At 42.5% G+C, this 16,363-nt stretch overlaps 2 protein-coding genes across 5 annotated transcripts; one reads left to right on the top strand and one right to left on the bottom strand.

Moving 5' to 3' along the window:
• The first annotated feature begins 868 nt into the window (after positions 1-868).
• Positions 869-8,836, top strand: samd1a (sterile alpha motif domain containing 1a). 3 transcript variants are annotated; one of them, XM_034143948.1, is made up of 7 exons: positions 869-1,381; positions 3,807-4,155; positions 4,532-4,671; positions 4,772-4,835; positions 6,264-6,345; positions 6,657-6,771; positions 7,544-8,836. In XM_034143948.1, the coding sequence occupies exons 1-7, from the start codon at positions 1,025-1,027 to the stop codon at positions 7,688-7,690; spliced, it is 1,254 nt and encodes a 417-aa protein (XP_033999839.1). In that variant the 5' UTR covers positions 869-1,024; the 3' UTR covers positions 7,691-8,836. The 3 variants fall into 3 exon arrangements, with proteins under 3 accessions (XP_033999839.1, XP_033999840.1, XP_033999838.1); XM_034143949.1 differs by having other exon boundaries at positions 4,529-4,671; positions 4,775-4,835; XM_034143947.1 differs by having other exon boundaries at positions 4,529-4,671.
• Positions 8,837-8,995: 159 nt separating this feature from the next.
• Positions 8,996-16,029, bottom strand: tecra (trans-2,3-enoyl-CoA reductase a). 2 transcript variants are annotated; one of them, XM_034143968.1, is made up of 12 exons: positions 15,327-16,029; positions 14,835-15,217; positions 14,017-14,068; positions 13,871-13,915; positions 13,660-13,763; positions 12,181-12,296; positions 11,920-12,025; positions 11,704-11,776; positions 11,184-11,227; positions 11,020-11,077; positions 10,811-10,899; positions 8,996-10,060 (listed from the first exon to the last, which is right to left on the bottom strand). In XM_034143968.1, the coding sequence occupies exons 2-12, from the start codon at positions 15,000-15,002 to the stop codon at positions 9,887-9,889; spliced, it is 1,029 nt and encodes a 342-aa protein (XP_033999859.1). In that variant the 5' UTR covers positions 15,003-15,217; positions 15,327-16,029; the 3' UTR covers positions 8,996-9,886. The 2 variants fall into 2 exon arrangements, with proteins under 2 accessions (XP_033999859.1, XP_033999858.1); XM_034143967.1 differs by having other exon boundaries at positions 14,835-16,029.
• Positions 16,030-16,363: the final 334 nt, after the last annotated feature.

Raw genomic sequence — 16,363 nt, 5'->3', positions numbered from 1 at the left:
TCTATAATAAAAATGTAAATGTCACAAATTAACAGTTAAAGTAATTCAGTAATGGGACAATAATGACTTGCATTGAAAGGGTTACAAATTAGCAAATCAATCCACAAATATGACATTTGAGATATACATGTTAAAGAGCAATAATTTGAAAATATTAATAAAGCCACTTCATTATTGTAGACTACAAACAATAATGAAAAGTGATGATTTGAGAGTATAATAGGATACATATATTTGATATGCATGATCCAATTATTGACCATAGAGACCTACGTGTTTATAAAAATTACTAAGGTAAATCATAAGCTAATCTTAAAACGGCTATTCATAGATTTCATGTATTAAATGTTAATGTATACAAAGAAACAGCAGGTTCCAGGTCAGTGTTTCGAATAACCTGTTTTTTACTGTAAAAAAAAAATCAGTTTCAATAAAAAAAATCAAAAATATTTACAATTTTTTAATCAATCACTAATTGTATTCCATAAGAAAAATGCATTATTATATATATACTGATTAATTAAGGTGTTGGCTTTTATGAACATATTTTATTGTCTACCTCCACAGCTTGATCTAGAGTAGGGCAACACATGGAGCCCAAAACACCAGCGCACACGCCTCTGGCTCTTTAAACCGATCTTGCGAAGCTCTACGTGAAAGAGATGGACCACATGTGCCCCACCTTCAGTCACTACTTCAAAGGCGTTACCACACTTTCTAACTCTTGAAATAAATGGCCACCTTTTGCACCCTTTATGGCGCACATGGATCCGGGTACGCGCGCTCGTCCTCGTCCAGGACAGCTATTCCACCTTAAAGCCCCTCCAGAGTGAAACTTTTCCCTGCAACTCCGTCAGTCCACCTTAAGCGCACACGCAAACGCAGGAGGCGTACAGCGAGGTTTCCGCTTCTCAGTTGGGCTCGGACCGCGGCTCACGAAAAACACCGTGTGTAACGTACAAGGTTGACGCACTAAGGTAAGAAAAAAAGCAAGAAGCAAGCGAACCAACCGAGCACAAAAAAGATGTCTGAAGCCAAGTACCGCGAATGGATCCTGGACACTATCGACTCGCTGCGGTCGCGAAAAGCCCGGCCGGACTTGGAGAGGATTTGCCGAATGGTCCGGAGACGACACGGGTCCGAGCCCGACCGAACCTGTGCAGAACTAGAGAAACTGATTCAGGAACAAACCGTGCTCAAAGTTAATTACAAGGGCTCTATTTCATACCGGAACGCCGCCAAGGTTCAGCGAAGAAGCAGAAAAAAAGACGATGTAACCACGGCTGCGAGAAGGAGCGCGGTGGAAGAAGCCAGTCATTCTGACCTGAGCAACGGGGACAGCGCTTTCGGTCCCGTGGACCAGGACGAGGAGGATTTGGAGGTACGTGGAGGTTGATGCGAGGAGGCACGAGCTCGCATCTCATTGTCATATCAAATTAACAGGTGGAGGAAAAAAGCTAGGCACATATAGTGTTTGGTCTGGCGAGAAAAACACGTATGTTTGTGTCTACACGGGGAGTGGTGAGGGGAGTGATTTGCAAGTGCACCCAAAACTGCCGCAGACGGGGAGCGGCGGTTCGAGCGCTGCCGAGGTGGAGACGAGAGAAAAAGACAACAGAAGGTGCGCTTATAGTGAGAGTGTAGCATTGTTAAGCGGAAAAGCACTTTTAACGGGCGGGTCAGAAGTGTCATTTGTAGACAAGAAAAGTTGCACCGTCCTGCCCGTCTGCAACAACCCGAGCCACCATTATCGGCAGCAGAAAGCGCTTTTCGAGCCCCAAACTCGGCGTTGAGCGAAGGGGAGGAGGACTCTGCTAAGTTAGCGAGAGAGTAGCAGACGTAGCCCGGAAGTTGTAAACATTCGCCTTCAAAATAAGAGCGTCAAAACATGTGCTTGCTAGTGAGGCTTTTACTTTGGAAGCCTGGGCAGGAAATACAGGTTTTCATTATGACCACCTTAGTATGTGGGAGTGGGTGAAGGAAAAAAAGTCTCAAACACCGCGGATGTAGGAACCTGATGGGGGACGCTGGGACATTGTGTGGTTGTTGACGAGGACATCCATTCCATGCAAAACACCAAATGTCACCAGAGCCATGTCCTTGCCATGTCTGCCCGTGACGAAATCACCCCTACCGTCTGGACTTTAAAATATGCCCATCACTATGTTTTGCCCCGTAAAACAGCAACACAGTCTAATGTTATCATTGTCAAAGTACTCACTATACAGCTATTGTATGTTCATGTATGCACATTGTGGCTGTATTTCAAGTGATGCACGATTGCAGACGCAGTGCATAAAGTCGAACCCCTAGATCCATTGTCGGACACGCAGCCCAGCCCGGTCACGTCTGCTGCTTGGTGCTGGATGTTTTTATGGCCTCTCTCGTCCCGCACACAATGGCATCACTTCTCAGTGTCTAGAAACTATGTTGCTGAGCATATTTAAGACGAGCCACATCACTGCAAAGTAATGATACATGTAGGAGCCGGTAACACTGTTAGGACCTGAACTAACGTGAAGCGACCGCAAACTGTTCATCCAGCAGCGATATAGAGCGGATCCGATTTGGGTTAAGCTGAGATCAAATTGACTTTGTTCTCTAAAAAGGCGTGTGCGTCGCTACCAAAAACGTGTACGATTACTTTAAAACAGGCTGCTACTCGGGGCTTGTAATGCAGAATTTACTTGAATACGAGGGTGAGATGTAGACAGTGACGTGTCCGATAACAGACTCCTTTACTCTACTGTAAATCGTTGACTCGGTGCAAAGTCAAAGTGCTTGGTAAACGAGGCGGCTGATGCTCGCTGCCCATCGAGTTAAAGCTCGTTTTCTTCCTCCGGTGTGCTTTGCCGTGGTTCGGCCCCCGGGGAGCGCTCCGTTAAAGACCTCGGACACAATGGCGAGGTTTTTACCGCGGCTCGCAACTCCATGCGCACTTTGGAGGAAATTTGAGAAAAACCTATAACGCCTCCCATCGGCTCTTTATCTACTCCGTGTGTTAGAATAATCAATCAAGTAGGCCTCTAAAGATCGGAACGCACTGAGCATATATCGCCTGGTTTCATGTGAGGCAGGATGAAAATCGTGCTGGGTTAAGATCCTACAGGGGGGGGGGGGGGGGGGGGGGGGGGCATGATGTGCTTTTGTGACCGTGTCTCCGTGAAAGTTATGTGAAATGCAGTGCGATGGGTGAACGCCATACAAGCGGCTCTTTTCTCAGGAGCGGGGCGGGCTTTAGTGCGCTCTTGTGCTCGACTGCTGGGTCTTGGACACGCAGTCGCAAACAAGGTATTTTTTTTTTCTTACTCAGGGCGACGTCGACAAACCCCCCCTCCCACATAACGAAAGGAATGAGTGCGTATGTTAAAAACTACTTGTATGCAACCAGACACCTACACATCCAAGTGTTTAATTGCGTAGAAACGCGTTTGCGGTTGAAGGACAGTCAGTCTGCGGAGTGAACACTGCACCGCGGAGAGCCTTCAGAGGCAATCATTCACCAGAGCGGTCACATTGCGACATCTGTATGGTGTTTTCATGTGACATTCGCAGCCTACAATTAGTGCTCAGGCACAGGCTTTACCAGCTTTTTAAGTTGTTGTCAAAATAATTAATTCATTGTTGAGTGTCTTTTCTCTCACTGGGTTAATGTTTTCTAATCCCCTCAAGCTGTTTGTCTCCATTGATTCAATCAAAGACTATGTCATGCCTGACTTGTTATTATTTAGGTTTTTGATGGTGTTTTTGTTGGTAGATTATAAATACAACGGAATGAAAATCCTATGTTTCACTTCTGCTGCTAGGCTGACACTTCAATGGCGATGGACACGGACAGTAATGCAGACGAGGAGGGGGCTGATGAGAGCCGGGATGGGCAGGACGGACCCTCTCCTGGCCGCCCTGAGGCAGATGCCAGCGTGCGCTGTGCCCCTGTGCGTGCCACCTCAGCCCCCTGCTCTCCCTCTGGCACTCGGCCTAGCCCCGGCTGTGGACCCGTCTCCGGCCTGGACTGTGCCTCTGTACAGAAGGCTGGTGAGAGGCCCAGCTCCTTGCCCCCCCCCAGCCCCAGGGCCCTCACACACAATGACTGGGCCTATCATTCTGCTGTGTGCCCAACGGAGCGCCAGCACCCAGGAATGCAGAGAGACAAAGGTATTCACACGGCTAGAGACTGTCTAATGTGCACACCCGGTATTATGGGGCTCTCAAATATTGCTTCATGTGCAAGACGTATGCTTAGTTGTGAATTGGGATGGGAGCTGGATGGGTGACATAGTTGTTTGTTTATGATACAAATGCCTCAGTTAATGTTAGCAATACATTTCCCTGGCTAGGCAATCACTTCCTGCAGTAAGACAAGCAGTCATCCATCAGCGTGTTTTAACAACTTAATAAACAGTGTTAAAAAAATAAACACATTTAAGAAGTTTAAGATGCTTTAGCTTTTGATAGGCACTTGAATTTGCACAGAATGTAAGTCAGGTGTGACAGTAATAATGATATCAGCATGTGCTTACTCTGTTAGCAGCAGCCACAAAGCCAGCCGTCCACTCTGCAGCTACCAGCCCCTGCGCTTTAAAGAACAACGTGAAGAAAGAAGATGGAGGCCAGGCGGTGGAAAGTGGCCTTTCGTCTGACCAGTTGGTACCAGACTATGCAGCAGGGCTGGTAAATAACAACACCACCTCAAAGTCTGCTGCTCTTTTTACTTTCCTGCTTCACACTTGACATTTCATGTTTCTTTTTTTGTTCTGTTTTGTTTCACCAGCAGGAAGAAACCAGGAATGTATCGGATGGAAGACCACAGGCACTGTCTTTGCCATCTGACAACTGTGAGTAACATAGTGTCTCATGTTTTGTTTTTATAACTGCTGTGTAGTCGCATCTGTTTGGCCCAGAACAAATTGATCACTAGTTTGCTCTTTAACTTTTGGAAAAAACACACCTAAGGATTAAGGTAATGACAGCTTATGTTTCAAATACCATTCTGACTGGTTGGCCTTTTTGACTTGAGCTTGCCTTGAGGCTTGCTCAAGATTTTCTGAATGCTTCTCAAGCTTCTCCCACTACCTTCTGATCCAGATGGTGCTTACTTTGACAGTTAAAGGTTGTTGCTCAAAACACGCAGCACCTCTCTGCAGTAATAGAAGCTATGCTAGTAGAGATGGCCTGTAGACATGATACACTTTTAGTCAATTAAGAAGATTGAAATGCTAAAAGCTTTAAATGGCTCTACGGCAATCAAAGTGCTTACAAATGGTTTACATTTAATACAAAATACATACACATATAAAAATAATAACATGGATTTTTCCCTCCTTAGTGGGACATTACCAAGACAATTCATAGCAAAAAACTAGCATGCCATATAAGAAAGTAAACTGCCATGCCACAGTACTTTGAAAGGGTTTAGCTAAACCTTTTGAATCTTGAATCTAGAAGGATCTGCACTCACCTAAAAACGAGGCCTTCTTCCTTGTCATACATCACATGCATGCTGACAGTCCTGCCAGCATCTTGTGACGGTGGGCAGGTTCTGTATAGTAATGGTGCTGTATCAACTCCCATTCACTTTACCCTCATTGTACTGAACCGTGAACAAACTCTAATGTAAAAACATACTGTACCGTGAAGGGGAGGCCTCAGTGTGGGATACTAGTCCCATGGAAAAAGCATCACTTCCATTTCATCACAACTCTGCTGCTGTTTGTTTGCACCACTCAATAACAGGGATAGGAGGCTGCACATTTTAAACTTTTATCAACGGGGGCTCAGGGTTGGACTCTGGCCTGAGGGCCTTTCTGCATGTCATTCCTTCTCTCTCTCTCCCCTTCAAAATCTATTTATCTATATAAAGGAAAAATGCCCAAAAGATAATAACAAAAATAATAACAACAAAAGTTACAAATATGGTTCCCATGTAGGCCATTGTCTTTGCTCCCATATCCCCTTTTTCCATCAAAGATTAATGTACGTATGCCGTTTTGGAAAAAACGGTAAAATCAGGAAATAGACCCTATAAATAAATTATAATAACTGTTCAAATCCCTGTTGATTTGATATATAAACCTCAACAGGCGTCACCTTGCGTTAAAAATGATAACGTAATGTTTCCATCACTGCCTATCAGAAATGGAGCTGAACACAGCTTGGATTCAGAGGCCGAATGCACAGAAGATGTTGACTTACATTTGATCATTTATTGGCAATGTTTTGTTCTCACTTTAATGTAATAATTTATACTTCTATTTTGTTTACAGGTACATTAAAGAACAAGTTAGATATAACGTCCTTCCCAGCAGAAGAAGTCAGTCTTCTGAATGGTGTTAAAGATGATGAAGTGTGAGTATCCTTTCACTAAACAAATCATTACGTCCTCAACTGGAAATGCATTTTACCAAACAATAAGATAATGTCACTTATCTTTCTACAATGTTTTATACACTTTTGACTTTTATTCTGTGTTAGTCGAATCATTGATTTACATATTTCTTAGGCACAGTCATGTAAATAATTACGTGACCACAGTCACCACACAGAAGGTCACGTGAAGGCTTGTAAAAAAAACAGCAACAAAGTGAGACAATTAGCTTTTGAAGAAAGCTCACTCTGTTGTCATGTCTCTTATTCCTTTGTCTCTGATCTAACTCCAGCTCTGTGAAGAAGGAGAACATGAGCCAGAACCTGATGCAGTGGACTGTGTCAGATGTGGCCAGCTACTTCTCAGCTGCAGGCTTTCCAGAGCAGGCTGTGGCGTTTCGAACACAGGTTAGTGCACCGCCTCAACGCTGCCACTGGGGGCGCTACATGTAAACTGAAAACCATGCATATCCCATCGGCCAGGGCATTTGTAGAGGCAGATTGTATTTAATGTTTCGCACGGTCCAATAGTAATGTATGCTGTGGCGAGTAACCATTTATTAGTGAGAAGAAAGCTGGCTGTGGAGAAGTGACTAGGACAAATTCTAGCCATTTTTTAAAACATGATTTTAGGGTTGAATTAACTACTTTAGCTTTCTACACATTGTGTCCTGGCAGCTATTTAATAATGAAATTAGTTACATTAAATCTGGAGTGCGGGGCTTTTCCATATAAATGAGCGTCTGTTACATTGAAGCCCTTGCCAAACAATTCTTGCTATGTTGATCAAGCCTATGCCCACCAGATGAATCTCTCTGTATTTGGTAGAACAATGGAGTTGTGGTGTCTGCCATCTGTGGCGACTTGGCCGTCCTGGCACTCGTATGCCTGCAGGGTTGCTCGCAGCATCTCCCTAAACCTCCAGTAGAGTCTTCCAGTACAAATCTTTTGAGTTGAATCCTTTCTCTAAACACCACATTTTCTTATTTTTGCTTGAGCAACCTCTACATACACTTCTGCCACGCTCATATCTGCTGCTGCATCCTTTGGTCTCTCCCTTATGGTAATCACTTTCACAGCCAGAGGGGGGAGACAACACTCAAGGTTTAATAGATGTTAAGCCTTCAGAACATGCCTTTTAACCATATGCTCCCGATGCTAACTGAGCTCTCTCCCACAGGAAATTGATGGGAAGTCCCTTCTCCTAATGCAGCGCAGTGACGTTTTGACTGGTTTGTCTATCCGACTCGGCCCTGCCCTCAAAATCTATGAGCGACATGTGAAGGTGCTGCAGAGGACCCACTTCCTGGAATACGACGACGTCTGAAGTGGGATGCACATAACAAACAGACAATGCTGCATCGACCCAAACATTCATGCAGTGCCCTCTCCCATCTATATACTACCACCCACCTTCATATACTGAATATGTAAAGGGTGAGTGGGGGGGGGGGGCGGCCTGCGGTGGAATGATCTTTCACTGTGAATGATCATAAACTGTAAAACAGTCATCCTACCTCTCATTATGCCGTTTTAGTTTTCAAATGGTTTTCATTTCAACCGTGCAGTTGAATTGCATCGTCAAGGGAATGGACCGGTACGTTTAGAGTCATCTTTGGAGGAGCAATGAATTTTTCTGCAAAAGATGGATAATGCAGCCATTGAGGCGGACTGAGACCTGCACCAAGTGGACCACCTATAGGTTAATGTACCCACAGACATGCTGCACTGCACCGTGCTGCCAGCAAAGCGTTACAGCTTTTGGTTCACACAAAACTGTCGGTTTCTATCTGACTCTAAACCTGATTTCCTGCTCGATCTGTTATGATGCCTTCTATGAGTCCGGAAGCTCTTTGAAGTCACACAGATACACATGGAGCACATCTGTTGTGAGATTTCCTTCAAATCCGTTTGTGCTGGGGAAGTCAGACTATCCATATCTGCATCACAAGTCTGATTCCTGACTCATCATGCTACCAACAGCTGCTGATGTTGGACTATGTCATGTGTAACCAATATGATATACCACTACCTGCTGGGAAGGCAATATGTTTGTTTGTTTTCATCTATTTTTTTATCTTATTCAGATCTGACTGTGGTCCAACTATTAACATTTTGGGGAACAATTGCAGACCAGAGAAATGCGGGGCCTAATGGAGTTTGCTTACATACATAAGCAAAAATAAATAATACACTTCGGGAGATGTTATTGTTATACTGAATATATTATTTGAAATTAAATACAGCTGCTTCGTGCCTGTTTACAGAGCAGGTATCTTGATCAAATGCAATATTTTTAATTTATCATCCATTCATAAATTGTCCAGTGTCTCTTTTGTATGTAAGCTAGCCTCTTGAATTGTAACATTCCATAAGCTGTAGTCCACATGTCCGATGTGTTTTGTCCCATTTTTATCTGTAACGAAACGCTTCTTCCAGATTCACGAATAAAGCTTGTCTCTCTGTTTAGTCAGTTATTTTCTTATTTATGACACTCCTCATATCAACAATATGCATAAATATATGGCTACAGTAGGTCAGAGTTGCCCAAATATTGTAGACAAACTTTAGATAAAAGTTGTGCTCAAAACTGAATACTCTCCTCACACAAACAATGCAGCAGGACACCAAATACAATAAAATAAAAGTTCCTCATTTTATTTGAAGGTTCAGTCGGCGCAGCGCTCTGTGTCATGCACATTCAGTGAAAATGGAATTGCAAAGTAAACTATTTAGGATGTGTTTTCAATGACCTTATCCAATCTTGGAAAGCACCACCATACAAAGTTTAAGTCATGTATTTTGGAAACTCTTTAGATCAGTTCAAAAATAAAAGAAAGGTGCAGCAACTTAATATTAAGTCAAACTATGAAGATAATTTAATGACAGTCACTTTTCTTTTCACTACTTCTTAATGAACATTATAATCATCTGTCATCAGAGTTTTCTTACTAAATGAGATATGCACTTGTTCCTTTTACTGAAATAAAGTTGTATCTTCAACCATGGTGGAAATGTGGTAATTGGCATACATTTTCTGGACCAGATAGCTCTAGTGTAAAGGTCACTTGAAACAGCAGAACTCTGCATGAGGCCACAAAGTTGTCAGCTCCAGGCTGCACACTAGTTTGACAATGCAGATTAGCTCTGTGGGAAACTCCACTGATCAGGTTGTTATTCTTACAATAAAATGAAACAGCACATCAAACATGTTAAAACTTACCAAAGTAGCAAAACAAATGTTTCATCCTCTTGTCAAGATCACATTCAACATTAAATTAAGACTTTGTTGCATTTAACTCGGATGGCTTCTATTGCCTCTCACAGTCCTGCATTCACCGTTTGAACACTCAGAATAACCATAACAGCCTTTTTGGATTAAGTAAAATGGAGTCCAAATGACCAAAATCCTTCCGACCTCAGAAGACACTTTCTGATATCCAGTGGATGGAAAGGCCTTCAAAAATTAGCCCATCAGAGAGGGGTGGTTGTGGGTAGAACCTGATGTTTTCTCTGGCAGGCTTTAGAGGATGAAGGGGAGTATGGAGGAGCGCAGGGTGGGATAATCTCTGTACTCCTTTAGGTAGCCGTAGTGTTTGCCTTTGGCCCACACTGTCATCTGGATGAAGCCCACAATGGTGAAGAAAGCCACAGGCACACACTGGGTCATCAACGTGAAGCCGATCCAGGAGCCCAGCTGTGACACACACACACACACACACACACACACACACACACACACACACACACACACACACACACACACACACACACACACACACACACACACACACACACACACACACACACACACACACACACACACACACACACACACACACACACACACACACACACACACACACACACACACACACACACACACACACACATTGAGATTTCTAAAACAAGTGACAGGCATAACCAGTAGATGGCAGCAACAGTTCGTTTTATAGGGCAGGATTTTGCTAGTTGTTGAACAGACAGGCAGACAACAGTTGCCATTAGTATTTCAGGGTTTGAATGTGCAATGCTACTCGCTGCAAAATACAAGAAATAACCTAACTGAGAGAGAGCGGGAACAAAAAAAACTGTGATAAAGAAATGATTACAAACAGATTCCTAGTTTTAAAGATGTTCAGAAGATAATTAATTTAAAAAGCCATAATTTAGTATGGCATCAGGTGATCTCGTAGTTTTACTGCCTGAATGTGTTGGTTTGTATATGTTGAGGTGGCTGTTGGTGTGCTTATAGATTTGTTTTTTCGTTAGTGTTATAAAGACATAAATTAATGTTTGTCCTGATGGTTGTTCTGCGTGGTCCTTGTTTAATAAAGCCAAACAAATTCTAATTACTCACAACAAACATACAATTTGTCTATTCTATCTTAAGACGGACATATTATTTTCATTTTTCCAGTCAGAGTTTAGGCCTACTTTGCTTTACCTCATATGTGTAGTTTGGACAAGAGACCAGCCAAAACATCCATGTGAAGGGATTTTTCGTCGGGTAAGGAATCTTCTTTGTTTTTGAACCTGAGATGAAGCGTAAACACACAAAAAAACATTGAAGTGTTCTGTACAATCTGATGTTTTTTTAATTAGAAAAATTACGTTTATGGCTAACGCCCATGTGCCTTGTCAGAAAAGACTTACCTGGTTGTTTGAGGTTACGAAGAGCCACATGGATGGAAAAGTTTCCTACTTGACAGAACTGTGGGAGTAAAGACATCCAAAGATGATCATACGTAACAATAGATTGCTCGGTTTAATGTTAGGAATATTATTAGAGACATAAATATATCAGATCTAAAACTTACCAAGAAAATATAAAGTCCTGTATTCACCTGCTGCTGCCCATAATCTGTGGATGTATAGCAGAACCATTGATGAACCCACCCATGGGCACCTGGGACTACTGTATTCTATACATATTTCATTGTGTTTCAGAAAAAATAAGTAGTGTAATGGGTCCAAAGACTAAATATAACATGATAACAGATGGCTGTATCTCAAAAACTTCAGAAACACAAGGATCCAATTTGGTATCTATGCACTCATAACAAGATGAATATCTAAGACTTGCTGATGTCCGTTATAGAGATTAATCTGGGCAATATTTAATAACTAAATGTTAGCATTTTCATTCATTCTTTTTTATTCTGATGTTTACTATTGACAAAAGTGGGATCTTTCATGTAATCTAAAATTCCATTATGAACCGTTAGATACTTGCCCAAAGTATGGCTGTGCCCAAAGTATGGCTGTACCAGATTAAAGGACTGAAGGCCAATCAGAACACATGTTGCAGTATTTTCTTCTTATCATATCTGCACTTACAGGGAGTGGTGTAGAGAGGGTGGTTAATGTAGTACGCCATCCAAGCTGCGGTGCACCAGTAATAGCCACAGTTCTGAAATAGAGGGACAGACACTATTATAAGTCATAGTGTTCCGCATATGGTCAGATTTCTGCGAATAGGAACAAAGCAAAACATTTTAACACACCGCTAATCAGACATTCAGAGATCAAAATAAAACTATGGAGCTCGCTCACCTTAAATATGTTTCTGAGGGGCATGGTCCCATGGGAGATACGATGGACAAACATGGTCTCCAGGATCCTCTTGATGTAGTGGAAGGAGTGACACATGCAGGCCAAGCTGCAACAGGACACACATACATGATGAGCTGTGATTAATACATCGCCAAGCTGTACTCCATTACCCTGACTCAGCAATAACCTTTATAAGTGTTTGTCTTCTGTGATACACTGCAGCAACATCGAAACAAATCCCCAAAAGAAGCTGACACTCACTGTACGACCCAGTGCTTGCTGCTGGTGAAGTCATATTTGGGGGAGTAGATGAAGGGAAGGTGGAAGTAGAACATTAAGTAGATGATCAGTGGGCCAACACACTCTGTCAGGAACACCTGAAGTGAGCAAGAAAAGACAGAAAGGCTTTGAATAATCTAGCAACCAGTCGCATGAGAAGAAATTCAAAAAAATGCAGAACTCATGAAAACCATTACAATAAACAGCTGTAATGATTAAAAGCTCTTAAAAATACAGCTACCAGTGGAATTAAGTATGTTCTCCTTGTTAGATCAACACTCTTAACTCTCTGTCAAAGGGAAGAATGTGCACCTGACACCAGTATGGCTCAAGCTTCTCTAGTAACCCGCGTCATGACCGATGTCAAATCCGTCTTAAAACAAAACCAGTCTGTGCAGTTGTACAACCATTTAGTGCCATAATGCCCATGGAAAAAAGAAGACACTAAGGCAGCTTGTAATACCAGCTTTCCACAAATGATATGATCAAGCGCAGCAGCACAGCTGACAGTGAAATCGATCCCTGAATCAGCACCTCCAGCAGAGCCCTGGCTCAGCGTGGCGCGGCCAATCGCTACTGGTTATCTCTGCGGGGGCACAGCAGGCTCCTCCACCCACAGTGGCACAAGTAGGCAGCCTGGCAGGGTGCAGGGTGCAGGGTGCAGGGGGTTGTATCAGTGTTGCTAAGCACAGGGAATGGATAGACTGGGTGGGCAAGAGTGTAAAGAGGCACAGTGAAACCCAAGTGAGAGGTCAGGGGGATAAACACCTTAGGGAGAAATAGAGATGTGAGATTATATGTCCTGGGACAGAGGACAGGCACTGCGGCAGGAGGTGAGAGAAAAATGAACCACGGCAAATCACCTCTATCTGTCACCGTCTGTTGATATTCAAGAGTTATTGAGTGGGTGAGAAAGTTTCTGTATATATTTAAAGTACAAGAATCTTAAAAGGCCATACCGGTGATTTTGCATGTTTGAGCCTGTTAAGTACAAATAGTGTATACTTTGCAGGCCATTACAAGCAAGCCTCTTCTGTGATACACTGAAAAAACTGAAACGTTGACTTTAATTAAGTGAATTATGTCAACAAATGTCACTTAACTGTATTTGGTTAGCTGAAAGCAATAATAGTAAGTTGAACCTAATATTTAAACTTCAAGCATTCTAATTCAGTGATAAAAATAAAATGTTCATTTCATTTATTCACGTTGCTGTTCAGAGCATCAGATCATGAACATATTCAAGAGTAATTTACACACTAAAATCTTGAAATATTTTTTTACAGAATCACAAAGGAAGGTTGAAGGTGGGAAATCGATTTTAAAACACAATGTACTTGAAAACAGCTGTTTTTACTGAAACAGCTTACAGTAATGTAAGGCATGCAGGACTTCATTCATTAACTTAAACACGCAACACATTTGTATGTTCACAAATATTGTGTGTCAGTGTGTACTCACAGTTCCCCATGTGAGCTGGGGTCCGAGGTCACTGAAGTAAAAGCTGGCTGTGGTTCCCACCGGAAGCGTCTGCAGAATTTCCTCATCCCTGAGACACTTGCCCTCTGAAAACATGACAGTTGAGACAATGTCACAAAACTTCCCCACAGCACTTTACAATCAACGTCATCTCTGATTAATGAGGTAGTTATTGTGAAAAAAGCAGACGCACTTGCATCCAAACGCAGGGATTGTCTGGCTGGATACCACTTTGGATCTGTTCAAATGGAGAGGAACTTAACTCTTGGCATGTTTAAGAGATTCAATAAAAAATACAAATTGGTAAAAATATTACTTTCTTTTCTTAAACTTACTCACATGATTTGTGAAACAAAGCTTTTATATCCAGAACAGTGGCAGTTGGCTCCACCTGCAATGTACAAAAACATACTTAGATAGTGTGACATTAGTAGACTACCATGTTGACATTTACATCTCAATTCACAAGACATGGAGTTCTACAAATACAAAAGTATCTGCAATTCTGTCTTTACTGCAAACATTTGTATTCCCTTTAAAAATGTTCATACATGCATTTAGCCATTTACATCTGCAATGAGATCCCTCACGTTTTTTGACAAGACTGTGCACATTTATACAAGGTTGCTAATCGTGTGCGCCGGCCTACTTTTGGCCCAGCGCAGCACAGGCATGTACTGTAGCAAGAACAGAAAATTCCTGTCAGTCGAAGAGGGAATTCTCACCTCCTAACTACAACCCTTGCTCAATAGTAACGTAACTGATAATGGCTGCACTTGACCGAGCCGTCTGTGAAGTACATGAATATCTGTACAATTACCCGTCAGCTCACAGTGACAACCGAGTAGTTATTGAGCTACAACAAACATGTTTCCTCTGACGTCCCTGCAAAGTGATCACAGTCTCTGCTTGAGCTACTTTTAGAACAGACATAAGATGTAACTTTAAAAGGAATGCACCGGGAGGTGATAAACCGTAGTAATTGATCAGAAAATCTATGGCATGCACGTTTTTTAGAACTCATTGTGCCTTTGTAAAGCACTTCTGTGATGATCATGCACTAGTTGTAGTAAGTATTATCAGTCGTCGAAAATCATTACGCTCAATATAAAAGGCAAATGTAATCAGAAACCATTTTTAATCATCCTGACACTGACCTTATCGAGCAGCAGCAGTTTCTCTTTAGTCTTTAGGTCCACAATCTCCACCTCAAAATAAACAATCCTTTTGGCCTTTTTTGGAGGTTTTGGTTTTGGCCTCGAGGAAGACTTCTTATCAGAATCTCCTGCATTTCCAGTCTTTGCCTCTAAGGCGAGTACATCCATGTTACTGTTAAATCCCAAATGTCAGTAGGCTTGTGAAATATTCTCTGTTATGTCCAAGCACGCTGGCTGTCCTCTGGTATGAGAAGCAACTCCCTGCTCCCCCTCAGTGCAACTGTCAGCCCAACTCAAGCTTGTCTTCTGTGGTGCCTTTCGGACTCTCTGAATAGCCCTCCACCTCCAGAAGAAGTATGTGAGACCATAAACACTTTTGCCCCCTAGAATGAGTGTATGTATTCAAAAGAGGAGGCAAACGAGCAGGGGGGGGGAATTAGAAAAAGTGGAAGGAGAGCTGGTCTCAGAACATGAAGTGAACCTGCTCCTCACCTGAGTAGCAGCCTCTTCATGATCCACAGCCCCCCTTCACGCTGCAAAACGCACTGAAGACGAAACCGGATAGCACCAAGACATAATCCACAGAGCGCCATTTGCAAGGCTAAATATAAGTTGCCTGATTTGCTCTACACCAGCTTGGTAACCTTGGACAGACACATACTAGCCTACCCAGTGACAGATTCCAATGTGCTCTCATTAGACCTAAGACACATCTCCTCTCTGCCCTGCTCCTCGCTTGGTTACAGTGACGGCCCCCATTAAAAGTCTGATCCATGGGATAAAAGACCTCCACATGCCAACACTTCCCCCCCTTCCCCCGGACCACCTGTGTTGGTGGTATTCTTTTCTCTTTATGACCTCTCCCTGACAAAAGCAGCGTGGTTCAAGGTTTGTGGGCTTATTAACAACACTGCTTCTAAAATACTTCAAGGATGTTTGTGGTAGGAGGAGGGCGAAGAAAATGCTGATTGTGAGAAGATCAAAGATGCCTTTAGTAGAACAGGGTCAACTGATCATCGCACATAGCCAACTGCATAAATCTGTGGTCTATGTATAGCCGGCAGGAGCTGTCAAAGCCAGCAGCAAGCAGAGGTATCACTGTTTGGATTCCAAGATAGTTTTTGAGTTTTGTATCAGAAATATCCCTGTGCTAAACCTAATACGTATTTCACTGATGATCAGAAACATCAATGTATGGAAAAAAAAACTCAAATGTTGAATCCTGACGTAAAGGTGGTATCACTAACATCTGATGTCAGAGGAATGCTGTGACATAAGACTCCATGGGATCACTTACCCTGAGACTGTCAGTCATTTTAATTCTCTTGCAGATACATTGTCACATTCTGCAAAATAGCCTCTTATTCCTACTGAAGATTTGACAATAAAACATTTGATGTGATCCAAGATTTTTTAAGAATGTATGTAAATGGTTTATCCTCAGAGTGTAATCTCTCAATTTTCTTTGAGATTTTGTCAATTGTATTCTGTAACTTCATTAAACCTACCCATTTGCTGGTAGACTCAGT

Source organism: Trematomus bernacchii, unplaced genomic scaffold (assembly GCF_902827165.1).
Source record: "Trematomus bernacchii unplaced genomic scaffold, fTreBer1.1, whole genome shotgun sequence".
Lineage (NCBI taxonomy): Eukaryota > Metazoa > Chordata > Actinopteri > Perciformes > Nototheniidae > Trematomus > Trematomus bernacchii.
Note: the sequence above shows the minus strand (reverse complement) of the source record. Positions and strands in the feature narration are given on the sequence as shown.

Coding starts and splice junctions, on each gene's coding strand:
- samd1a (XM_034143947.1), top strand. CDS start 1,025: ATGTCTGAAGCCAAGTACCGCGAATGGATCCTGGACACTATCGACTCG. Junction 4,836..6,263: donor GTCTTTGCCATCTGACAACT/GTGAGTAACATA, acceptor TTTTGTTTACAG/GTACATTAAAGAACAAGTTA. Junction 6,346..6,656: donor GGTGTTAAAGATGATGAAGT/GTGAGTATCCTT, acceptor ATCTAACTCCAG/CTCTGTGAAGAAGGAGAACA.
- tecra (XM_034143967.1), bottom strand. CDS start 15,002: ATGGATGTACTCGCCTTAGAGGCAAAGACTGGAAATGCAGGAGATTCT. Junction 13,916..14,016: donor AGCTTTGTTTCACAAATCAT/GTGAGTAAGTTT, acceptor CCATTTGAACAG/ATCCAAAGTGGTATCCAGCC. Junction 13,764..13,870: donor ATCCCTGCGTTTGGATGCAA/GTGCGTCTGCTT, acceptor TCATGTTTTCAG/AGGGCAAGTGTCTCAGGGAT.